Source organism: Pelophylax lessonae (genome assembly GCF_965119305.1).
Source record: "Pelophylax lessonae genome assembly, chromosome: 5".
Lineage (NCBI taxonomy): Eukaryota > Metazoa > Chordata > Amphibia > Anura > Ranidae > Pelophylax > Pelophylax lessonae.
In genome coordinates this window covers 319353096-319379723 of record NC_138772.1, presented here as the reverse complement: position 1 = coordinate 319379723, position 26628 = coordinate 319353096, and the positions used below count along the sequence as shown (strand labels likewise).

Genomic DNA, 26628 nt, shown 5'->3' with positions numbered 1-26628 from the left:
GGCAGCCTGTGTTGGGGAAAGGCAGCAGTCCCCTCCCCATCTGGACCTCTCTCTGTAGAGGTACACAGGTCCACAAGCCCATGTGCTCTTCAGATATAAATACAGTCATCCAGCATGCCTTGGGGCACATCCCCTTCTAATTGGCCAGGGCTGTACAGACATCCATGCTCTCATCTGCCAGGTTTCCACCCACTGTCCAATATACTCCATGGCTATTGGATCAGTATGAAACATCAAAACAGCATGAGCAGCACCAGAACACACTGAGCAGACCTCACTAAACAATCACAGCTCTCTATTAAGCAGACAGCACATAAAGTTACCTTGCTGTCTCCATGTTAAGCAGAGAAACCAAAAAATATATATACGCTCACTCTAGCACCTACCTAGGAGGGTGCTACATAAAGACCAATGTTTTCTATTTGGACAGCAAAAGGAAGTGCTATGTAGACTTGAATGGTCCCTCAAAATGCAAATGTATTCATGGCTAAAATTGAAAATTTCCTTTCTACCATTCATATCAAACCTTAGGCCCATGTTCACTATATAGATTTTTTTCTTAACAATCTAAAGAGCACCAAAAGAGTTAAATAAATTTCACAAAAACTTTATAAATCTGTCAGTAAACTTTTAAGATTCATATATCAGTTTCCTGAATACCAAATGTGATGCCTCCTGTACTGGGAATTACATTGCAGTAAAGAAACAAAAAACATGCACAAGATTGAACCTTCAACATTTTAAAATAAATGAAAATCAATTTGACTCTACAGTAGAAGAATCACCGCAAATAACACATGCAATATTCAGTGTATTAAATGTTCAGTACACCTGAAGAGTTAAGAACAGGATTTATGATACCTTTGGGGGAATTTACTAAAACGTGCAAAATCTGGTGCAGTTCTGCATAGAAACCAATCAGTTCCCAGGTTTTATTATCAAAGCTTAATTGAATAAGCTGAAGTTAGAAACCGATTAGCTAACATGCACATCTGCACCAGATTCTGAGTGTGCCAGTTTTAGTAAATCTCTCCCCTTATGTACACTGAATGCTTGGTGGTACCTAAGGTCAGACTATTCACAATGTTGTACTAATGAACCTCTGTATTTTCTGAATCTATAATTATTTTATAATCCATTTATTATCTTATTTACACATTATCAGTATACAATGCTATTGTTCAGAATTTGTATATACCGATATTTTGTATTTTGTCACTAGGGGGGTATCTAAACATGTAATGCACCAACAGGAAGCCACTAAACGTACATGACACCACTAGGGAACTGCAAAACATGAAAGGCACCATTTGGGATGCCACATATGCAGGGGACTATTGGGGAGATGGCAAGCATGCAAGGCACCACTGGGAAACCTTCCAAAAATGCAAGCCAATATTAGGAGAGCTGCCAAGCATGTAAGGTACCACCAGAGAGATTGAACAAATGCAGGACACCTCTGAAAAACTAAAATAAACAAGGCACCTAAGAAAAAAAACATACAAGGTACCATCAGAAAGAATGGTTAATCTGTAACACTGTGAGTTGCCAAACCTTAAGCTAAAACACAAAATGTGCCAATAGGGAGTTGCGAACCATGCAAGATGTCACAGGAGAGGCCTTCTAAAAATCACTAGGAACTAAAGTGACATCAAGGACATTGGCATCATTCAAGCCATATCTCAGTTAGTTCACTAATCTCCATTAATTGCTAAATCTTTAATTTTATTCTGCAGACTTTAAGAAAGCGCAATCACGTTTTAATTCAGGTAGAATTAATGTTGCAAGTGTATTGGGGGGGGGGGGGGGGGAAATAATAACCAAATGTTTGTTTTTTAAACTTGCGGGTCATTCTACTTTGAGCCCAATTGCGTAACCGCAAACAGCAATAATTGGTAAGCATCATATGCAATCCAAACATAGCGACATCAAATGGCAGCAAATTCCGCACATAAAAGTTTTATTCACAATGCAACAGAGATGCATCAGGAATTCTTAAAATTCTTACGCATTTCATACCATATTGCTTATAATAGAGTTTTTAAGTGTACTCAACAACCCAGTTTCTAGTGGTAAAAAAAGATGTACAGTGGTGATCGAAAGTTTGGGCACCCCAGGTAAAAATTTGTATTAATGTGCATAAAGAAGCCAAGGAAAGATGGAAAAATCTCCAAAAGGCATTAAATTACAGATTAGTCATTCTTATAATATGTCAACAAAAGTTATATATTATTTCCATCATTGACACTCAAAATTACAGAAAACAAAAAAATGGCGTCTGCAAAAGTTTGGGCACCCTGCAGAATTTATAGCATGCACTGCCCCCTTTGCAAGGCTGAGACCTGCCAGTGTCATGGATTGTTCTCAATCATCGTCTGGGAAGACCAGGTGATGTCAATCTCAAAGGTTTTAAATGCCCAGACTCATCTGACCTTGCCCCAACAATCAGCACCATGGGATCTTCTAAGCAGTTGTCTAGAAAACTGAAACTGAAAACAGTTGACCCTCACAAAGCTGGAGAAGGCTATAAGAAGATAGCAAAGTGTTTTCAGATGTCAATATCCTCTGTTCGGAATGTAATTAAGAAATGGCAGTCATCAGGAACAGTAGAAGTTAAAGCAAGATCTGGAAGACCAAGAAAAATATCAGACAGAACAGCCCGCAGGATTGTGAGAAAAACAATTCAAAACCCACGTTTGACTGCACAATCCCTCCAGAAAGATCTGGCAGACACTGGAGTTGTGGTACACTATTCCACTATAAAGAGATACTTGTACAAATATGGTCTTCATGGAAGAGTCTTTAGAAGAAAACCTCTTCTACATACTCACCACAAAAATCAGCGTTTGAACTTTGCAAATTAACATATAGACAAACCTGATGCATTTTGGAAACAAGTTCTGTGGACCGATGAGGTTAAAATTGAACTTTTTGGCTGGAATGAACAAAGGTACGTTTGGAGAAGAAGGGGCACAGAATTTAATGAAAAGAACCTCTGTCCAACTGTTAAGCATGGGGGTGGATCAATCATGCTTTGGGGTTGTATTGCAGCCAGTGGCACAGGGAACATCTCACAAATAGAAGGAAAAATGGATTCAATAAAATGTCAGCAAATTTTGGATGGTAACTTGATGCCATCTGTGAAAAAGCTGAAGTTAAAGAGAGGATGGCTTCTACAAATGGATAATGATCCTAAACACACCTTAAAATCCACGTGGGGGATTACATCAAGAGGCATAAACTGAAGGTTTTGCCATGGCCTTCACAATCTCCTGACCTCAACATAATTGAAAATCTATAGATAGACCTTAAAAGAGAATGAGTGACAGACAGCCCAGAAATCTCAAAGATCTGGAAGACTTTTGTAAGGAAGAATGGGCAAAGATACCTCAAACAAGAATTGAAAGATTCTTGGCTGGCTACAAAAAGCGTTTACAAGCTGTGATACTCGCCAAAGGGGGCAGTACAAGATATTAACTCTGCAGGGTGCCCAAACTTTTGCAGATGTCATTTTTTTGTTTTCTGTTATTTTGAAAGTGTCAATGATGGAAATAAAATCTAACTTTTGTTGACATATTATAAGAATGTCTAATCTGTAATTTGATGCCTTTTGGAGATTTTTCCATCTTTCCTTGGCTTCTTTATGCACATTAATACTAATTTTTACCTGGGGTGCCCAAACTTTCGATCACCACTGTACACTAGGCTGAATCTTTAACCACAATAAAGTTATTGTACATGATATATTGTGACTGTATGTAGGTATACTCTCCTTATCCATTTGCAGAGAAACCATGTAGGGTATAACTCAGTGGTCTCCAAACAGCGGCCCGGGGGCCAGCTGCAGCCCTTTGCTTGCTTTTATCCAGTCCTTGGGACACTATTTTCTCCACTGATACCAACAACAGGAAATTATAACCCCCACCACTAACACCCGTGAAGGGGTTAAATTCCTCCCAAAGACATCAACAATGGGTCACAATTCCTTCTAATGACCCAATACCACCAACAATTGAGCCTAATGACACCACATGATAGGGCACAATTCCTCCTAATCACCCAATGACATCAACAATTGGGCCTAATGTCACTAATGATGGGGCACAAGTCCTCCCATGGACACCAACAATTGAACCCAATGACACCAATGATGGGGCACAATTCCTCCCATTGACACCAAAGATGGTGTACTATTCCTCCCAGTGACACCAACAATTTGGCCCAATAACACCAATGATGGGGCACAATTCCTCCCAATGACACCAACGATGGGGCACAATTCCTCCAATGACACCAAAGATGGGGCATTGTTTTTTCCTGCCAACGTCTGGACCTGTTCTACTCCCAATGGCCACAGTCCGGCCCCCCTAAAGTCTGAAGAACTATAAACTGGCCCCTTGTTTAGAAAGTTTGGAGACCCCTGGTATAAATCATCCATGTGGATTCAAGCAGTATTATTGTGGTGGTTGCATCGGTTTTCTTTTTTTAGCCTTTTTTTCCCTTTGTTTTCACCTGGTGATCTTGCCAGTAACACACCTCCTGTATTAGAGTACCTCCTTGCTGGATTAAGGAACACAGGAGCAAAGCAGACAGCAACATTGTTTTTCTTGTACTAGCAGATTTAGATACACTAACAAATTGAAGCCAAACTCCAGCGCACACTGCAGTTCGACAATTAATTGTTCGTATCTTGGCTCTTAACTGATACATTTGCAGGATTGCTTGTTCAGTTGAAAAAAAAACAGACTTACTGGCTGGATCACCAGATGAAAATAAAGAAAAGAAAGCCTAAAAAAGAAAATTAATGCAGCCATCACAGCTAAGAATTGGTAAGCCGCAATATAATAAATGTTTGCTTTTGGGTTTAACACCACTTTAAGGTTCAATTACCAGAGCAATGAGCACACAAGCAGCCATGAGTCACTTGCACTTCAGAAAACTCAGGAAAAGAATATCTTCATAACACCTTCATGGGATAATCCTCTCTATAGCCTTACTTCCAAATCCCAAGATGTCACAAGGATTGCAGTAGCAATAACAAACAATTGCTCTTCGGCTTCCACTGCCATACTGAAATTATTTTTTCTAAGTGCATGGCTTGCATACTGTTCAAGACACCTCAGATCTGCCATGCTGAAGCTTCACCTCCATAACACTTCCAGTACCCTTCTCCAAGGAGACAGCTGTAGATAGTTACAGGAAAAATAGTCTAATTTTGGGGGTACTACTACTCGTATAAGTAGCATGATGAAAAGCATTTATCATATAGCCAAAGCTGGGTTTTGTCTTATGCCTTCATCAGAGGAAAGTATAACATTATGATAGCACATACCAGCAAATGCTGTAAATAAAAGTTTTTATTCACAAATCAACAGGGATGTTTCACACTAGATATCGCTTATTCATAAAGTGTCCAGGTACCAGTAGTCGAAAAATTGTGACTTAACCTACACTATATTACAAAAAGTATTGGGATGCCTACCTTTACATGAACTTTAATGGCATCCCAGTTTTAGTCCGTAGGGTTCAATATTGAGTTGGCCCACCCTTTGCAGCTATAACATCTTCAACTCTTCTGGGAAGGCTGTCCACAAGGTTTAGGAATGTGTCTTGCTTTTTGCACTGGTCCAAATAATTTGGTGAAAGGGGGATTATGGTATGGGGATGTTTTTTAGGGGTTGAGCTTGGCTCCTTAGTTCCAGTGAAGAGAACTCTTAAGGCGTCAGCATACCAAGACATTTTTGTCAATTTCATGCTCCCAACTTTGTGGGAACAGTTTGGGGATGGTCCCTTCCTGTTCCAACATGACTGCACTCCAGTGCACAAAGCAAGATCCATAAAGACATGGATGAGCGAGTTTGATGTGGAGGAACTTGAATCATGACCTTAACCTTTTGGAACTTGGCTGGCCTGCACAGAGCCCTGACCTCAACCCAATAGAATACCTTTGGGATGAACTAGAGCACAGACTGCAAGCCGGGCCTTCTCTCCAACATCAGTGCCTGACCTCACAAATGTGATTCTGAAAGAATGGTCACACATTCCCATACACCAGGGATCTCCAAACTCTCCAAAAAAGGAGCCAGTTGAAGGTTCTTCAGGCTTTAGGGGGGCTGGACTGTGGCCGATGCCCTATCTTTGGTGTCAGTGTGAGGAATTGTGCCCCATCACTGTTGTCATTGGGCGGATTCATGCCCCATTATTGGTGCCATTGGGCCCAATTGTTGGTGTCACCAGGAGGAATTGTAACCTATTGTTGGTGTCATTGCTAGGAATTGTGCCCCATTGTTGGTGTCATTGGGTCCAATTGTTGGTGTCATTGAGAGGAGTAGTGCTCCATTGATGGTGTCAGTGGGTGGAATAGTGACCCATCATTGGTGTCAGTGGGAGGAATTGTGCCCCATCATTGGTGTCATTAGGCCCACTTGTTGATGTCATTGGGTCATTAGGAGGAATTGTGCCCCATCATTTGGTGCCTTTAGGCCCAATTGTTGATGTCATTTGGTCATTAGGAGGAATTTTAACCCATTGTTGGTGTCTTTGGGGGGAATTTAACCGCTTCACAGGTGTTAGTGGTCGGGGGGATTATGCCCCATTTTTGGTATCAGTGGAGGGAATAGTTCCCCAAGGGCTGAATAAAAGCAAGCAAAGGGCCTCATGTTGGAGACCACTGCCATAGACACACTCCTAAACCTTATGGACAGCCTTCCCAGAAGATTTTAAGCTGTTATAGCTGCAAAGGGAGGGCCAACTCAATATTGAACCCTACAGACTAAAACTAAGATGCCATTAAAGTTAATGTGCCTGTAAAGGCAGGTGTCCCAATACTTTTGGAAATATAGTGTATCTATGAATTTGTAGAGCTTGCACTTTATATTTTAGGGAGTGTTTGAAACAAAAAATAACCTTGTATTTGTATGTGGGATTAGATTCCTTGTTAGATGCTTCTCCCTTCTTAAGTGCTATTAAATTTACATGATTCTAAAATGCCGCAGCATGTCATCAGAGCCAATTAATGTCTCCGTGTAGCTGAGGACTGCGCCCATTTTCTGAGTAAATCTGTTTTGGAGCTCGGGAGGAGCAACCTATACTAAAGTATTAGCTATACATTGTGCTTCTCTCTCTCTTCCTCATTCCCGGGGAGTCACCTCAAGCCTGCAGCTAAACATGAAAAAACCATGTCCCAGCCAATAGTGAAAAAAACAACCTTCTCAACTGTATAAACAAGCCAAACAGCTTACAGACTTTTCCAGGTGTCTAGACAAGGAGCTGAGGAGCTGATAATACAGCCCATCAACATCATTCTTAGGTCAGGGATGTGTGTCCAGGATTGTCAGGATCAGCTGTACAAAAGAGGAACATCATTCACCCTGCTGAGTAGAGTGCCTGCTATTCTCCGACTTGTAAGCCAGAAGCTTGATGACAAAGATGGCAGAAAGACTTCCTGCAGCTATTATCATTTCAAGATCAATTGGCTTGTGCTACAGTCAACAGCTTAGCCATCCACTTACAATAGTGACCATTGTCCCCGATGTCACTGCCTGAGCAAATTAGTCTAAAGGAATGTGTCCTGAGTTAAACAATAAATTAAACGAATTTATTTTGTCAAATGTGTTAAAAATGTTAAATTTAAAAAAATTTTAATTCTAAAATTCCAGTGTTGGATTCCTGTGTTTTTATATCCATAATATTGACCGTAACATGTAGGAAATAAAATGATCCATAGACGCCGTTTACAAATTTATGAAAAATAGCAGAATAATATTTATCCATAAGAAAATCACAGCCTATTACCAAGTATATATTGCCTGGCCCAGCACATGTTCAAATCATATTTCTACATAGCTAACTTCATGTTAAAGCGTAAAGCTGGATACACACTATACAACTTTTGTTGTTAGATTTTCTTTAGATTTACCTTCAACTATGTAGTGCAAGGGCCTGCTTGATTGCATACAAATTAAAAGTGTTTAGGTCTGACCTCATATTATATGGTTTTGGTAAATCTAAAGGAAAAAATCGAAAAAAGATTGTATAGTGTGTATCCAGCGTAACTCCACTTTTCCAAATGTTGTTTGTCTTGTTTCTTGTATATACTGGTTTTGTTCACACTGATTTTACCTATTTGTATACTGCACGGTAGTGAAGTTTTACGCCACATTCAATAAACTATCTGCTATGATTTACACTTGAAACAGTGTCCCGACTTTTACTTAGCCGACCATCTAACCTCTCTTTTGTTCTGACCTCTGTACAGAATACCTTTTTATGCGTGTTTTTTGGTTAGGTTGGCCTCATTTCGTAACCATACAGGGACAAGTCACAGCACATCATACTTTTCGCTCCTAAAAAAACATTTTCATACTATTGTAACTCCACTTTTGTTGATAAAAAAACATTCCCCTCTGGGTGATATCTGTACATTATAAGGATTTTAATAAACTGTGTTGCAGATTCCTACCTTTTGTTATTCTAAAGAAATCATTGTTTGTTCCTCTGTGCTAAATGGGTCAAATGGGAATGGTTTCATAATTATCTATTAGCTGTGGCAGCTGCAGAGCACTAATGAGGAAAGCTGCTGGGCCTGCATGCCTTTAGACATGTTCCTATTGGGAGTTTCTCACAAAAAGTTACATTTTTCTTGCAGGAGATGCCAAAAATCTGACTTGTATCTTAGGCAGACTTCTGGGAAAATTGGTGAGCCAATCACACAAGCAGGAAATTATGTTTCTGGGGTGTGGTCAGTACACATTCTGTGTACAGAACAACTCCAGGTAGCCATATTGCAGAGCACTAATGAGGAAAGCTGCTGGGCCTGCATCCCTTCAGACGTGTTCCTATTGGGAGTATCTCACCAAAATTGACATATTTGTTGCAGGGGATGCCTGAAATCTGACTTGTATCTTAGGCAGACTTCTGGTAAAATCAGTGAGCCAATCACACAAGCAGGAAATTATGTTTCTGGGGTGTGGTCAGCCATACTGCATTGCATTTTCAGAAAATTACAACAGCTGCAAATTGAAAACATTCACAATTACAATATGATTTGTGTCAGAACTGTATATGCTATATTGTTTTTTCTTTATTTGCTCTTTTTTTCCCCAAGAAAGTGTAGTTACCCTTTGACTTTCTTTAACCATTTCAGCCCCGGAAGGTTTAACCCCCTAAGGCCTTGTGTACACTGCTGCTGATAAACGGACGTTTAGGAATAGTTGGGGGGTTTTTTCAGCAGCCCCTGAACTTTCCTCTATTATCTTATCTGTCCAGGTACGCTGAGATGTTTATAGTCGTTTAGAGGCAGTTGAGTTTAGCAGCATTTTTTTAAAGCAAAAAAAATGCGTTTAGATGGACGTTTTTTGGCATTTGAAATGCTTGTAACAGCGTGTAAATGCGTCTAAACACGGTAACTCATATTTATAAGCGTTTATAGGTGTTTCCAATGGGGATACATTTCTGACCATTTTACAATGTAAAAACGCTTCTAAACATAAACGCCGCTAAACACGCATAAACAGCGGATGTTTTTAACCGTTGGTTACTAGCTGTCAAGTTCCAGCATTCAGGAGAGGTTTTCAAATGCCCCGTGTACATGAAGCCTTAATGACCAGGCCATTTTTTGCGATATGGCACTGCGTTATTTTAACTGACAAGTGCGTGGTATTGCGATGATGTACCCAAATAAAATTGATGTCCTTTTTTTCCCACAAATAGAGCTTTCTTTTGATGGAATTTGATCACCTCTGCGGTTTTTATTTTTTGCGCTATAAACAAAAAAAGGCATCAATTTTGAAAAAAAAAAAACAATATTTTTTACTTTCTGGTTTAAAACGCATCCAATAAAAAAATGGAAAAGATCTAATTTGTTAATCAATTTAGGCCAATATGTATTCTGCTACATATTTTGGTAAAAAAAATCCCAAAAAGCTTATATTGATTGGTTTGCCCAAAAGTTATCGTGTCTACAAACTATGGGATATTTTTTTTTATAGCATTTGTATTTATTTTTTACTAGTAATAGTGGCAGTCAGCAATTTTAGGACTGCAACATTACGGCAGACAGATCGGACCCCTAACTGACACTTATGACACTTTTTTGGGGACCAGTGACACTAATACAGTAATCAGTGCTAAAAATATGCACTGTTACTGTAAAAATGACACTGGCAGGGAAGGGGTCAACATCAGGGGCAATCAAAGGGTTAACTATATATGATTTAGTGAAAAATTTGGAGGATAAAACATATCAAGAGCGACTTCAGGAACTTAATATGTACAGTCCGGGGAAAGGAGGGAAAGGGGAGACATGATTGAATCCCTTAAATACATTGAGGGGGTGAATAAAGTTCAGGAGGGCAGTTTTTTCAAAACCAAAAAATGAAGCCAAAATCAAGAACACGGGGACATGACCTCAAACTAACTGGGGGAAAGTTCAAACCTAATCTTAGAAAGTCCTATTTTACTGAAAGGGTAGTTGATGCTCTGAATAAACATCCAGCAGAGGTAATGAGACAGTCAACAGTAAATGGCTTCAAACATGTGTGGGACAAGCATAGATCTATACTAAAGTTAACATAAAAAAGAAGACAAATGGGCATACTCGATGGACTACTCAGGCTTTTTCTGACGTCACTTTTCTGTTTCCATGATTTAGAAATGTACCATTACAATGATCTAAAAGAGAATTAAACATTGATATCATGTATTTAATTTTAAGCATGACTTTTTTTTAATTATAACTTTTAAAAATGTTTACATTTCTTTATGATAATTAAAAATTTGATAATGCTTTATTGTATTTGTCTTTAAACCTGGGAACTCTGTTGTTCCACTTAAAAATGTACCTACGTGATCATGTAATTATTCATGTTTCCTGATCCATATTTCGATATCCTCTCAAAAAAAAAGCTGAGACAATAAAAATCTAATGAATTAAAAATGATGCAATATTGTATTTCCATGTATAGGTATATACATGAAACTGGCGGAGCCTACTATCAGCTAACCCACAAAAAAATGTGGCAGGTGTATGTTTCTGGTTACATTTCAGTGATTGATCCAACATGCAGTGAATAGCTGGTGAATGTCACAATTGCTTCTTTACAAATATGCCCCTGCATGTCACATTCCCATCTTTATAAATATGCTCCTGACTTAATGGTTGGCCATCACTGGCTTCTTTGATTGATTTGTGGTAAGGATATGGTGTTTAAATGGTTGTTCCTCGGTGAGAATGAATAGTTGTTATTACTCACACGTGGGCACTATGAAAATACCTGCTGAGCTGAAATCTGAGGAAGGGGTAGCAGATGTTCAAATCAACTGAGTAAAAAAGGTTTTACTGCTTTACACTCTTATTAAATATGATTATTTAAAAAAAAAAATAATGCTTAATACCCACATTAAAAAATACTGCTATCTGTTAATTTTAACACCAAAGATGGCATCTTATATAGAACTATAGACTATACTGCAGCAAATACTAAATACTGTGCATATATAATATAAGTGTAATCAATATATATATATATATATATATATATATATATATATATATCTATCTATCTATCTATATATATATATGTAGATATAGATATATATCTATATAGACACCTATATACCTATATATACATATACATATATATATATATATATATATATATATATATATATATATACATTTACATATATATATAAATATATATATATATATATATACATATCTATATACATATATATATATATAAATATATATATATATACATATATATGTATATATACACACACATACTGCACAAGAGTAATAGTTATGTCAATAGGATATTTCATACTTTATACTCTTATTAAATATGATTATTTAAAAAAAATTCTTAATACCCACATTAAAAAATACTGCTATCTGTTAATTTTAACACCAAAGATGGCATCTTATATAGAACTATAGACTATACAGCAGCAAATACTGTGCATATATAATATAAGTGTAATCAATATATATATATATATATATATATATATATATATACAGTGTATGTATATATATATATATATATATATATATATATATATATATACATATATGTATATATACACACACATACTGCACAAGAGTAATAGTTATGTCAATAGGATATTTCAGTAACAGCAATATTCAAAGGTATGGAGGCCAATCGTATATATTTAATTAAGATCAGGCACGATGTGAACTTGTATGCATTTTAACAAAACTTTACATTATTATAAGGATGCATTATTTTACGCACAAGAATTACACTACAACCCCACGTACACATTTCCCATATTACATATTTTCCTGTTTCTCAGGACACTGTTGTGTCTTCAGCCACACAGGGGTCTCCCTTTAAACTGTTGCAGATCAGACATCAAGTAACTCATTGACTAAACTGAGCTCATCCTGCCACTGATGGTAAAGAGTGTTTACTTACCCTTCTCTGCAACATATTGACTTGCTACTGGATCCAACTACTGTACAAGTTCAGAGGATTCTCTGCAATGTACCTTGGAATGACCAATTAACAAGTACTCAAGCGAAGAAGATTTAACTTGGAATCAATTCTATTGCCAAAAAAATGTTACAATAGGGACATACATTTTTAGGAAAATCAAAAAAAAAATGTTGTTAAATAACAAGTTATTTTGCCATAGTTTACAATCAAATGTTAAATAAAATAAAATATACACAATAAAAGAGAACGATATGTATGGTAAAATAACAGCATTAAATGGTATGTATAAAGAATGAAATATGTTTAACATCTTTTTTTTTCCTACTTCCTTATTGTATTGTAGATACTTATTTAGGTTACCTAATAAAACAATGCAATAACTCATAGTTAAAAACATAACTGTTATTAAGCTTTTTTAAATTTTAATTTGACCACACTGTCATTGCGGCGATAATAAGCCTAAATAATATGCAGTAATTTAGAATAGTTTCCACCATAATTACATAATTTTACACAATTACGTTACACATAATTTTATTTAAACATCATAATTTTAATTTGTTTGTGTGAACAATGGCAGTTACACTCACAAAGATGTGTACTCAATTCTGGTGTAGTAGGGTAGGCGTATTCATTTCTCATAGGTATACAATGTACTTATTTTTAGTATGTCAGGATGATTGTTGGCCCATTTGGCCTAACACCCTAGCAAATGAATCACATAAACTTCTGATGCATTCGGTCAAAGGCCTCTGTGTCGTAGATTGGACTTATTTCCACTGATTAAGGTCAGGTTCTACCTAAACTGACCTCTTTATTTAGGTAATACTGTTATTGAAAGCCTTGATGTGATGCCAATGTATTGAAAACAAATCCTTTAGATTTTACCTATAATACTTGAAATTGCTTTTAAGTCTTTTGACCAAAGATAAGAGACAATGAGCATGGGTTTTACACAAATGCTGGAAAGGTAATAAAATAAACATCAAAGGTAGATCAAGAGATATGTCCTATCCCTTGCAGTTCGCAACAAAGGCAGGAAGCACAGGAAACCTACCCCAAGCATTGACTTGGAGTTATAATTTACACGTCTCAAAGTAGAGCTCACCCTGTACTAAACAGCATGAAAGAGATCAGAGCTACTTAACCCAACCAAACTCCAATAACAATAACTATAATACTACCATTCCCAAAGTTTAAAGATAAATAACTGGTGATCTGCAAACCTAGGGTTACTGAATGGGAATGTGTGCTAAATAAAGGTCAATTACCCATGGAAACCAGCCAATAATCAACAAATCCGACTACAATTAGAGTGTGAATTCTTGTTGGTTGCTATATGAGTTACCAGATAGCAGGTAATTTGTGGACCACTTAGCAGGTAACCCATAGACCCATAAATAAACCAACCAATAATCATAATATCTCACTACAATAAAAGGAAATAAAATATTGTTTGTGAAAGGTTTCTGCACTGTGCAGATTTTTGCTGGCCAACCTTATAGAAACCAGTTAATAATCATAATATTTCACTACAACTAGGTGAATTATTATTGGTTGGAATGGGTTACTACTCTGCGCAGATTCAAATTCTGCCTCACCTTTTATAAAACCACTCAATAATGATAGTATCTTACTATAGTAAAGTGAATTTTTGTTAATTGCTGCCTGTTAATACATTGTGCAGATTCTTGCTGCCCAACCTTATGCAAATAAAGGCTCCATCGGCTTTTCAAAAAAATGGTCAGCATTCTGCTCCATTTGATGTATGTCTATGCATTATAAACAACACCGAACAATTCTATTTATAATAAGCAGGGACAAAATATCTAAGGACAAAAACCCAAATCAGCAGCAAAGTAATTCTCATTATACCAGCTTTTTCCAACCAGGGTTCCATGGTTCCCTAGGGTTCTTCTAGAGCAGGGGCCTATGGCGCTCCAGTTGTTCAGGAACTACAATTCCCATCATGCCGAGTCATGGCGGTGAACGTCAGTGTTTTACAATGCCTCATGGGATGTGTAGTTCCGCAACAACTGGAGGGCCATAGTTTGAGGATCCCTGTTCTAGAGGATGCCAGGGCTTCCATGCGCAATAAGCAGCTTTTTCCTCATAGATAAGTAATCACTGACACCCCTTTTTAGCTATCTGTAAAGGGAATTCCTCCCGATGACTACAAATGTAAGGAGCATTCTTCCCCCTGACCATCACACCAATGTAAGCAGTAGATATAGCAATTATTGACAAGAGTTCCCTGAGCCCAGAAAGTTATTTCAAGGGTTCCTCCGTGTTAAAAGAGTTGAGAAAGGCTACATTATCTACATTATACCATGTGCCATCTTTAACCACTTTACTACCAGTCACGTAACCTCTACGTCGGCTGACTTTGAGTGGTTATACCGGGATGATGCCTCTAGCTAGAGGCATCATCCCGGTACCGTTGTTTGAAGCCGGCGGTCGGCTTTCCGTCGGTAATGATCGATGCGGCTCGGGAGCCGCTCGATCGTTACCCGGGGGGGCGGGAGGGGACGTCCCCCCCCTCCCGCCGCCTTCCGCGGCTTTGCTCGGGGCTACCGTCCCACCGGGAGCCCCGAGCACCCAGCCGGCACGTCCGCCGGCTGGATGGAGTCCCGATGAATGCCGGAAACGGCATCGATCGGGTCTCCGATGACGTAACCCGGAGGCGGCGTCCATGACGTCACTTCCGGGTTACTGTGCTGCAAAAGGCGGCAGATTTGAAAAACGGCTGTATGCAAAAATGCCGTTTTCGGCGTTTTGCATACAGGGAAGTGTAGTGGAGGGGTCTAGGGTCTTTTAGACCCTCGATCCCTCCATAAAGTGTACCTGTCACGACATATTGCTGTCACCAGGGATGTTTACATTGCTTGTGACAGCAATAAAAGTGATCAGAATTTTTTTTTTTTAAAAAAACCTGTAATAAAGTTTAAAAAAAAAGAAAAAATAAATAGGAAAAAAAAAAAAAAAAATTTAGCCTCCCCCGTCACCGTTAGCTCGCGCACAAAAAAAAAACGTATACGCAAGTCGAGCCGCAAATGAAATCGCTGTTCAAACCACACATGTGAGGTATCGCCGCGATCGCCAGAGCGTGGGCAATAATTTAAAAAAAAGAGCTACACACTAACTCTAAACTGGTAACCGTTAAATAAATTTAAAGCGTCGCAGATTGAGATCTCTATTGACCGTAGTTTGTCGCCATCCCACGGGGGGGCGCAATTTTAAACCGTAACATGTTTGGTATCTATTTACTCGGCGTGACATCATCTTTCACAATATACAAAAAAAATGGGCTAACTTTACTGTTTAGTATTTTTTAAATGCAGTGAAATGTGATTTTTCAAATTTTTTCCAAAAAAATGGCGTTTTAAAGACCGCTGCGCAAATACCGCGTGACAAAAAATTTTGCAATGACCGACATTTTATTCTCCAGAGTCTTTGCTAAAAAAATATATATAAGGTTTGGGGGTTCTAAGTAGTTTTCTAGGAAAAAATACTGGTTTTAACTTGTGAACAAAAAGTGTCCGAAATAGGGCTGGGGCTAAAGTGGTTAACATTAGGCTGAGCAATGACTGTATTTAGAATTTTATGAATGGCAGTTGTAGAATGTTGTGCCATGTTAGCCATCAATCAATGCAAAAAGACTGGAGTTTAACAATTCAGCTTATTGGTTAAAGCAGAGTTCCGCCTCCCCCTCCACTGTCTCCGTCAGCAGCTATTAGGACACTTACCTGTCCTGGAGTCCAGCGATGTTGGCCCCGCAGCCGATGTTTCCATGGACTGTCGGGTGCTGCCGCCGCCATTGCCGGTAAGGGGACCCGGCAGTGAAGCCTTGCGGCTTCACAGGCGGGTCTCTACTGCGCATGCGCGAAGTGCGCTGTGCATTCCTATTGGCTCAGCGGTGGCAGAGGGAGGAGAAGGCCGAACCCCCTCCCCCCCAAAAGGTGCCAAATGTGGCACCGGAGGGAGGGAGGAAGCAAAAGAGCGGAAGTTCCCCTTTTGGTGGAACTCCGCTTTAACTTTAAATATTAAAGTGATTGTTAAGGCTCAAGGTTTTTTTACCTTCATGCTTTCATGTTACGGCTGTCTGCTCTGAATTTTTTCATTCTACTCTGACTATCAGGACCCACTGATCATTTGGGAGACAGGCTGAACGGAGATTTCTCTATGTAAACAAGGCAGATCGCCGTTCTGTGACAGGGGAAGGCTGTGATCCTGTGTTTCTGCTAAGCATTTTTTACATTTTTACATTTTGTTATTGGATGTGTTTTTTAACAGAAAATAAAAAATATTTTTCTTTTTTTTTTTTTTTTTTTTTTTTTAATTGTCTTCCTTTTTTTGTTTATAGCACAAAAAATAAAAACTGCAGAGGTGATCAGATACTACCAAAAGAAAGCTCTATAAAAGAACATGTTATTTTATTTTATTTATTCAAAAAATGGCCTGGTCATGAAGAGGGGGGGGGGGGGTAAATCTTCTGTAGCTGAAGTGGTTAAACCCACAAGTGTTTTTTTTTTTTAACTACTGCTATTCCTTTATACTGGCTTTTGAAATGTTGCAAATTATTACGGTCGACTCCCACAAAGTCGTGGTTTGGAGCTTGCGACCTCACTCGTTCGTGGGTTTTTTTACCCAACTTATACCAAAGAAAACGAGCTTGCATGAATTACAGTAAATATAGGGGTAACATCAGTATTTTACATTCTAGTACTCCAGGAGACATAGCAATACAGTACTGTACAGTATACTGGTTTACCTTTACATTCTTTTTTTCTATTAAGCTGAGTTTGAAATTAAATTCAAGTGATTTGGGATCATATGTGACGGCATATTTAGGGTTTAAACAATAAAACAATAAAAATAGGCATTGTTTTGACCACATCCAAAAGTTTCACAATTCGCGGGTGCTCTAGGAACGTAATAATGTGAAAAAACTTTCTGCGCTATCCCTGTGTATAAACCGCCTATTACTCAACTCTATATATTATAGGAAGCAATTAGCATCCAACTACCTATACAAAATACAATAAATATATATAGTCACAAAATCCTTTGAAGAAACCCTTGAGAAAGTCCATTGGGTGCAACGCTTGAAGTGGGCGGTGACGTAGTCACGCTGGGACTAGGTGGAGCTGTGTATGCCAAGGATTGTATTGTAAAATGCTCCTTTTTAATTCTGAAATGTGAGTGAATTTTTACAAGGAAATAAATACTTTTTATTAGCGATTTGCACTATTGTTCTTTCCTCTTGCCTCCTATATGATTGACACCACGCTGAGAGCTGCTGAGAGCCATGGATTTGGAAAGTACATCCAGTGGGAGCGCTGCCACTTATACCACTGCAAAGCACATATAGACCTACTTTAACCACTTCAGCCCTGGATGGTTTTGCCCCCTTAATGACCATTTTTTGCTGTAAGGCACTGTGGAATTTTAATTGAAAACTGCGCGGCCCTGCGATGCTATACCCAAAAAAATTGATGTCCTTTTTTCCCACAAATTAGAGCTTTCTTTTGGTGGTATTTGATCACCTCTGCTATTTTAATTGTTTATGCTATAAACAAAAAAAGAGCAACAATTTTGATGAAAAGAAATATATATTTTGTTACTTTCTGCATTAAAACCTATCCAATAAAAAAATTAAAAAAACTAATTTCTTCCTCAGTTTAGGCCAATATGTTTTCTGCTACATGTTTTTGGTAAAAAAAAATAAAAAAAATCCCAAAAAGCTTATATTGATTGGTTTGCGCAAAAGTTATAGCGTCTAAAATCTATGGGATATTTTTATGGCATTTTTATTTATTTTATTACTAGTAATAGCGGCGATCAGCGATTTTTAGCAGGACTGCTGCATTGCGGTGGACAAATCGGACACTAACTGACACTTTTTTAGGGACCAGTGACATTATTACAGTGATCAGTGCTAAAAATATGCACTGTTACAATGCTAATGGCAGGGAAGGGGTTAACATCAGGGACGATCAAAGGGGTAAATGTGTTCCTAGGGGGTGCTTGCTAAGTGTGTGGGGGATGGTCTGACTGGGGGAAGACAGAGATCCTTGTTCCTGTTTAGCAGGAACACAAGATCTCTATCTTCTCCTCTGACAGAACGGCGATCTGCCTTGTTTACATAAGACAGACTGCCGTTCCGCCTCTCTCAGGAAAGATCGGCGGGTCCTGGTGGACATCACCCTTATTGGCCCCCGCTGTGTCCAATCACAGCGGGAGCTTGTCGCATGCGGCGCGTGTGCCCCAGACCAGGAAGAAGAAGCGGCGTACAGGTACGTTGCTTCACGCAGCCAGGCCTGCCCTGCCGCTGTAAATGCGCGATGGGCAGTCCGGATTCATTCAAGCAGGTGAGAAGACACCCATAGGTGGGGTGAAGGGCATCATGGTGATAAGAGACAATTACTGAAGAGTTTCTGGTGTATGGGACTGCTTTTATTTTCATGGACATTGAATTATTTATTGATGGACTGTATATATATTTAGGAAAAGATGGACTCGTGTAAATTTATTATACATAGTAAAACCTTGGTTTGGGAGTAACTTGGTTTGAGAGCGTTTTGCAAGACAAGCTAATTTTTTTTTAAATATTGACTTGATAAACAAGCGATGTCTTGATATACAAGTAGCATCATGTCATCAGTATGAGTGCCGGTTCACACATATGAAATGTCAGAAATCGCATGTGATTCACACTGCACTGCTCTGTAAATCACATGTGATGTCTGTGCAATGCGAATTCAGCCAATTTGCATCGCATTCGGACCAAATTCTCCCAGGACCCTTTTTTTGGTCCGCATCAGAATCGGATCGCATGGGTGTTCACGCCTATGCGATCTGATTCATGTCCGAACTGACAGTTCACACTGCGATCTGCAAACTAGTCTGGTGGTGTTGTTAACTCTGTATTGACACCCGCAGCAGGTCGCATATGGCAGTGTGAACACTGTCAGTTGGGTGGAATGTTGGAAGCCGCAGTAAATTTGCAGGATTCCCGCATCTCACCAATGTGAACCTGTGTTCTATCAGAATACCGCTACCTATCAGATTCAACCGGAAGTGACGTACGGACTAGAACTACTTACTGCGCATGCACCATGCGTTCCAACATGGCCGCTATGTGTTCCAATAGGTTTCCTAATGTGACAGAACACGAAGCAGAGGTGGACATCTTCTTACACCCCTGCAAGTCTTGAATTTCACATTTCTTTTAGCAGTAAACTCTCCTTATAATACTGAATCACAGTATTACATTTGTAATATTATTGTATTCTAGTAAGTATAGCGAGAAACCTGCAGGTAGAAGGTGGTGACGGCCATCTTGGTACACCCCGCACTGCTCAGCGACAAACTTATTATATAGTGAAATAGACTATTTTAGTATATAAGGTGAGTTTACTGCTAAAATAAATGTAAAATTCAAGACTTGCGTGGGTGTAAGAAGATGTCCGCCTCTTTTGAGTCCGTCTCGCTTTGTGTTCTGTCACATTAGGAAACCTATTGGAACACATAGCGGGCAAGTTGGAATGCATAGCGCATGCGTAGTAAGCTGTTCTCGTCCGAATGTCCCTTCCGGTTGCAGAATCTGATAGGTAGCGCCAGTGGCGGCTGGTGCTTCATGGGCCGGGGGGGGGCAGACGGACACCAGGCCACCGCACACCGTACCCTCCCCCCCCCCCCACCCACCACAGCGAGACAGGAGAGACAGGAGACAGGACAGGAGAGACAAGGAGTGAGGACAGAACCCTCCCTCACTCACCCTGCCTGGATGCAGCAGCAGGCGGTGGCTTTAGCTCCTTCCCCCTGTCTCCTGCGTCTCCTCCCTTCTCCTCCATGCCCAATGGCATGGCTTCTCCTTTCGGGTCTCAAAACCCGCTTCCTGATTGGCCAGGAGGAGGATCCATGTGACAATAGCGAATTTTCATTTGCTATTGTCACACAACTGGGTGGGCAGTGCGCCCCGCGCCCACCCTTTTTTTTTAGCCTGTGAGAGCCCCTGGCTCTAATCACATGGTTAAAAAAAAAAAAAGCCCCATTGAACTCCATGCGTCTGGCGCCCCGCACGTAGATTAGGGGGCCGGACGCACGGATAGGGGAGGCGGCGCCCCTGCGCCACATACATACCAGCCGCCACTGGGTAGCGCTATTCTGATAGAACACCGGCACTTGCTGTATTGATGATTTTTGACACTGTTTTCAGATATCTATTTCTGCACTATAGAATACACTTTATTGTTTATTATATTTATATTCATTAATGTTTATAAAAAAAAATGTATTTTCATTTTTATTAATCACATTGTGCACTTTAGATGAGCGCGGCTTTGTACACTTTTAGGTGTAGTTATATCATTTATACGTTTTCACGATTCGGCTGCAGCCCTTTTATATGGTTCACACCAATATATTGCACTTTATGGATTTGTCCTACACATTTATTTAGATAGGATTTGCACTTTTATATTTTTTTGCCATTTTGCGCAGGTACTGTTGGCGACTAACGCCAATTTATTTTTATCACTTTATTGTAGGCGCACGCTCTAGGAGCGTAACCCCGCAAATTCTGGGGGGTTGACTGTGATTAGAAATTGGATGAAAAACGAAGCTTGAGGTCATTGTAGCCGTATGGATCTTGAATAAGGGGACATACCCCGAAAGCTTCTCCTGAAAAATAATATGTTAGTGCAAAAAAGTATTGAGGACAGAATGAAAAACAAAAAAAAGAAATTGGATGAAAGGTTTAGCACTTTTTGAATGATAAAAAGTGCATTTTATATAGATCAGATTAAACTGAGGGACAAGTGATGAGGACAGAGGGACAGTCCCTGGAAATCAGTGAGAGTTGGGAGCTATGATATAGGTGCAGGCAATGTTAGATATGAGGTGGTGGATTGTGATTTTGTAGTTCCTAGAGATACATCTGTATGTAGGAGTGCTGGCTTCTCTGGAACACCTCTGCCACCTACTAGTCACTCAGCTCCCTACACCTGGAGACACCTGCTGGGGAGGGGGCGGAGTCACAATGACAGCCAGACAAATCTGTCAAGACAATTAGGCTTACTCATAATCCTAATTACAATTAAAGTGCTTTCGTTCTGCCCGCCCCCCTCCCGTGTGATTGGCTGGAGATAATGTAGGTGAGCGCCGTGGCCACGCCCGCCCGTGTATTATAACAGGCGAGGCAGCATGGACAGGGAGAGGCAGTTAACAATAATAATAATAAGCTGCTGATCGCGGACCGGAGGGAGCTGACATCCCTTGACAGACAAGCCATTGACAAGCCACGGTTGTGGCGCTGTGATCCGATGTGACAGAGGCAGCAGCAGGTAACAAGTGACAACCTGTACACCAGAGCCATGAACGTGGACGGATATCAGGATCGGGACACCATCGCGCCCTCCCCTCTCTCCAGCCGAGGAGATGAGCTGGGATCTGACGGAGACTTGGGAGCCAACAGTCCCATAGCGATCCTGTGCCCCCGGGACTCCGAGATGGACACTGACACCGGGAGCCTAGGGGGTGACGAGGAGGAGGAAGAGGAGGAGGTAAGACAAGGCGAGGAAGGGGCAGATGAGGCTGTGGGCTGCAGATCGCAATCAGCTGAAGGTGGTAAAGCCAAGACTTACACCCGGCGACCCAAGCCACCTTACTCTTACATTGCCCTCATAGCCATGGCCATCAGAGACTCCACCAGCGGCCGCCTCACCCTTGCTGAGATCAATGACTACTTGATGAAGAAATTCCCTTTCTTCAGAGGCCAGTACACCGGCTGGAGGAATTCGGTCAGACACAACCTGTCCCTTAATGACTGCTTTGTCAAAGTCCTCCGGGACCCATCTCGGCCATGGGGGAAAGACAACTACTGGATGCTGAACCCTAACAGTGAATACACCTTTGCAGATGGAGTGTTTAGGCGCAGAAGGAAGAGGCTCAATAGGGTCAGCAAGTGCCTTAAAGAGCAGGAGCTCCAAGGACTTCCTGAGCATCATCAGCACCACTCACTCCACAGTCCATCATCAAGCCAAGGGTCAGTGGCATCATCTGGCATGCTGGTCCTACCACCTTCCTCACCATCCTCCTCTTCTGTCCATCCGTCCTCCTCCAGCAACAACCGCTCCACCAAGGACACCAATTCAGGGACCAAATTCTCCAGTTCATTCGCTATTGACACCATCTTGAGTAAGCCCTTCCAGAGACGGGAGACGTTAGAAATGGACACCAAGTCTACAGGTGGGAAGCTGATGTGGCCAACAGGTGCATTGCTCCATTCTCCTGCTTCAGTTCCTTCTTACCCACTCCTATCCTACTCTCCATCATCTGCACTGCCTCACCCATCATTGTTCCCCTTTAGCCATCTAAGCAATAGCTCATCCTTGCACTTACAACTCTATAGGTATTGTATGCCTGAAGCTCTGTTGCTATTAATGGATCCTAGAAGTGAAGGACAACAGTTGCCTGCAGAACTCAGAGAAGATCAGCAACATAGCCGCCGTATACCATCACTTCACCCCCATCTCTTGGGTCCCCCCAGTTCCTCTAAAACCTATTCAGAACACCTGGGGAGCAATGAGATCCTGTGCACCATGCGTTCCCCTGGACCTTACCTCCCCTACCGGCCAGAGACATTGCTAGCCTGACAGCCATGAGGGGCATGGGCTAGGGAAGGTATGTTCAACTTTAGTATACCCATCACAACTGTGGGTACTGATGTGGCTTCAACCTGTGGAGGCATCATTTATTTCCAAAGAGTCAACCACATGCTCCTCATGAAGTCACTTAATGGACTACATTTGGGTAATGCAACTTGATACATTTCTGTTTTTTTAGACTCAGTATAATATAAAAACTTTATTTTATAAGTGCCTTGCAATGGTGTACCTTCCCTAGTTCAGGGCTCTCTCTATAACTGGCAATAGGCTCAATTCACCAAAGTTAACACCCCAGGATAAGCATCTTTATTTTTGAAAAAGTGCGTTATTTTCAGAGTCCGATAGTCACATGGGTAAAAATAAAGCTGCTTATCTTTGTGCTAAAGTTTTTGTGAATTGGTCCTAATATAAGGAATTTAGGGGTCGATTTACTAAAAACCGGAGAGTGCAAAATCTGGTGCATCTGTGCATGGTAGCCAATCAGCTTCGAACTTCAGCTTGTTTATTTAAGCTTTGACAATGAAACGCAGAAGCTGATTGGTCTCTATGCAGAGCTGCACCAGATTTTGCATTCTCCAGTAAATCCACCCCCTAGACTCCTATGGCATAACAACTGTATGATGAAACTGGAAGCCATATGTCTAGAGCTCCAAATTCCTTAGTAATGTGATTGTAATTCTTCTAACTACGACCAGGGTCTATTTAATGGTCCAGACTGCTCTTAACAATGAATGTGGCTGTGCCACTGACACTGCACTGGTAAATGTGTTTAAAAGAGGTGAATAAGTGACCTTTTACTGCACTTTTGTTGTTGTTTTTTTTTTGTTTGTTTGTTTTTTTATTAGATTTATAATAGACAATTGAAATAAGATGCTCTGACTGTCTCTTTGGAGATTCATAGGGGTTAATTTACTTAAGCTAAAGAGTGCAAAATCTGGTGCAGCTGTGCATGGTAGCCAATCAGCTTCTAACTCCAGCTTGTTTAATCAAACTTTGACAAAAAAACGTGGAAGCTGATTGGTTTCTATGCAGAGCTGCAACAGATTCTGCACTCTCCAGTTTTAGTAAATCAACCCCTTAGCATCAAGTTTTCATTCCGGAGTTCTCAATTACCTCGACTTGGGTTAGTTGTCTGGCTGTCACGTTAGTCTTTTTTTTTTGTATAAATTTCAACAATGCCATTTCTGAAATGCCAAGTCGTTAGGTAATTATATCTGTTAGCATTGTGCCAAAATAATGACACTGATTTCCAGGTCATTTCTGCTGTAATCACCACTGTGCCAAAAGTGACTTAAAACCAAATGTTTTTTTTTTTTTTTTAATTATTTATACTAAAATCATTAGAGACAAGTGATCACTAAGTAATTGTGATCCACTGATTAATCTGGCGACTTTAACGTGCGTTCCAATCGAGCTAAACCTAGATTTTTTTTTTATTTGTGTTGTGTAACAGTTTCATTCCAGGAAAGCCCATACACTGCCAATTATTGTGCAGACATTGCGTCTTTTTTTAAATGTTTTATATGTATATTTTATTAAACTGAGGCATACAGCTTATTTTGAAATAAAAATGTTAAAAAATAAACTAATTCCTGTGTGTGACGTATTGAGTTATTCAGCAGTTTGCTTTGTGATGGTTGAAGGGAATTCCATAAAGCTCATAACATGAAAAGTATGTGATTTGCGTGAGAAATAATAAAGACAGTTTACAGTGACGGCTGAGAGGAGAAGATCTGGTTACGCTAGAAGGCTGCTCACCTTGTGGGTGGGGGGAGGCTGGCCTGTCAGTTCACTCATCTTTACTCCTTCTTATCTCTACTCTAATGTAACCACAAATCTGTGCTAGACTGAACACCCACATCACTGCCCTAATCATACACATACCTGCCTACTGCAATCACAAAAACAGATGAACACACTTGTCTGCACTTTCTGACAGCTGTAGGACAGAATAATCCATTTTATTTAGCTTCTGGACATTCCTAGAAGCACTTTCTCAATAGACTGTAAATACTTCCAGAAAAAAATATTTTTATTTGTGCTCATTTAGGATTATTAGGAGTAGTAGTACTAGTATCAGTGGGATTAGTAGTAATCCCTACTGCTACTAGTATTGCTACTTCTAATATCTGACAGCTGTAGGACAGATTAGTCCATTTTATTTAGATTCTGGACCTTCCTAGAAGCAGTTTCTCAATAGACTGTAAATACTTCCAGAAAAAAATATTTTCATTTGTGCTTATTAAGTATTATTAGGAGTAGTAGTACTAGTACCAGTGGGATTAGTAGTAATGCCTACTAGTATTATTATTGCTCGTTCTAATATTTGACAGCTGTAGGACCGAATAATACATTACATTCCTAGAAGCAGTTTCTCAATAGACTGTAATACTCCCAGAAAAAAATATTTTCATTTGTGCTTATTCAGTAATAATAGGAGTAGTAGTACTAGTACCTGTGGGATTAGTAGTAAAGCCTATTAGTATTATTATTGCTCATTCTAATATTTGACAGCTGTAGGACAGAATAATCCATTAAATTCCTAGAAGCAGTTTCTCAATAGACTGTAAATACTTCAAGAAAAACATATTTTCATTTGTGCTCATTTAGGATTATTAGGAGTAGTAGTACTAGTATCAGTGGGATTAGTAGTAATGCCTACTACCACTATTATTGCTACTTCTAATATTTGACAGCTGTAGGACAGAATAATCCATTTTATTTAGATTCTGGACCTTCCTAGAAGCAGTTTCTCAATAGACTGTAAATACTCCCAGAAAAAACTATTTTCATTTGTGCTTGTTCAGTAATAATAGGAGTAGTAGTACTAGTACCAGTGGGATTAGTAGTAATGCCTACTAGTATTATTATTGCTTGTTCTAATATTTGACAGCTGTAGGAGAGAATAATCCATTACATTCCTAGAAGCAGTTTCTCAATAGACTGTAACTACTTCAAGAAAAAAATATTTTCATTTGTGCTCATTTAGGATTGTTAGGAGTAGTAGTACTAGTACCAGTGGGATTAGTAGTAATGCCTACTAGTATTATTATTTCTTTTTCTAATATTTTACAGCTGTAGGACAGAATAATCCATTTTGATTCGCTTCTGGACATTCCTAGAAGCACTTTCTCAATAGACTGTAAATACTTCTAGAATAAAAATATTTTCATTTGTGCTCATTTAGGATTATTAGTAACATTAGGAGTTGTAGTACTAGTACCAATGGGATAGCTTCTGGACATCCCTAAAAGCACTTTCTTAATAGACTTTACTTCCACTTTTCATTTTTACTCATTCAGGATTACTAGTATTGTTAGGAGTAGTAGTACTAGTACCAGTGGGATTAGTAGTAATGCCTACTACTACTATTATTGCTACTTCTAATATTTGACAGCTGTAGGACAGAATAATCCATTTTATTTAGCTTCTGGACATTCCTAGAAGCACTTTCTCAATAGACTGTAAATACTTCCAGAAAAAAAATATTTTCA

The 26628-nt window shown here is 39.6% G+C and overlaps 1 protein-coding gene across 1 annotated transcript; it reads left to right on the top strand.

Annotated features, from left to right (window-relative positions):
• The first annotated feature begins 21825 nt into the window (after nt 1–21825).
• Nucleotides 21826–23326, top strand: FOXQ1 (forkhead box Q1). Its single transcript, XM_082259898.1, has one exon. It carries the CDS (start codon nt 21842–21844, stop codon nt 23120–23122), a length of 1281 nt encoding a protein of 426 aa, XP_082116024.1. The 5' UTR covers nt 21826–21841; the 3' UTR covers nt 23123–23326.
• Nucleotides 23327–26628: the final 3302 nt, after the last annotated feature.

What these genes read in the sequence shown, in the direction of transcription:
- FOXQ1 (XM_082259898.1), top strand. Translation starts at nt 21,842, where the DNA reads ATGAACGTGGACGGATATCAGGATCGGGACACCATCGCGCCCTCCCCT.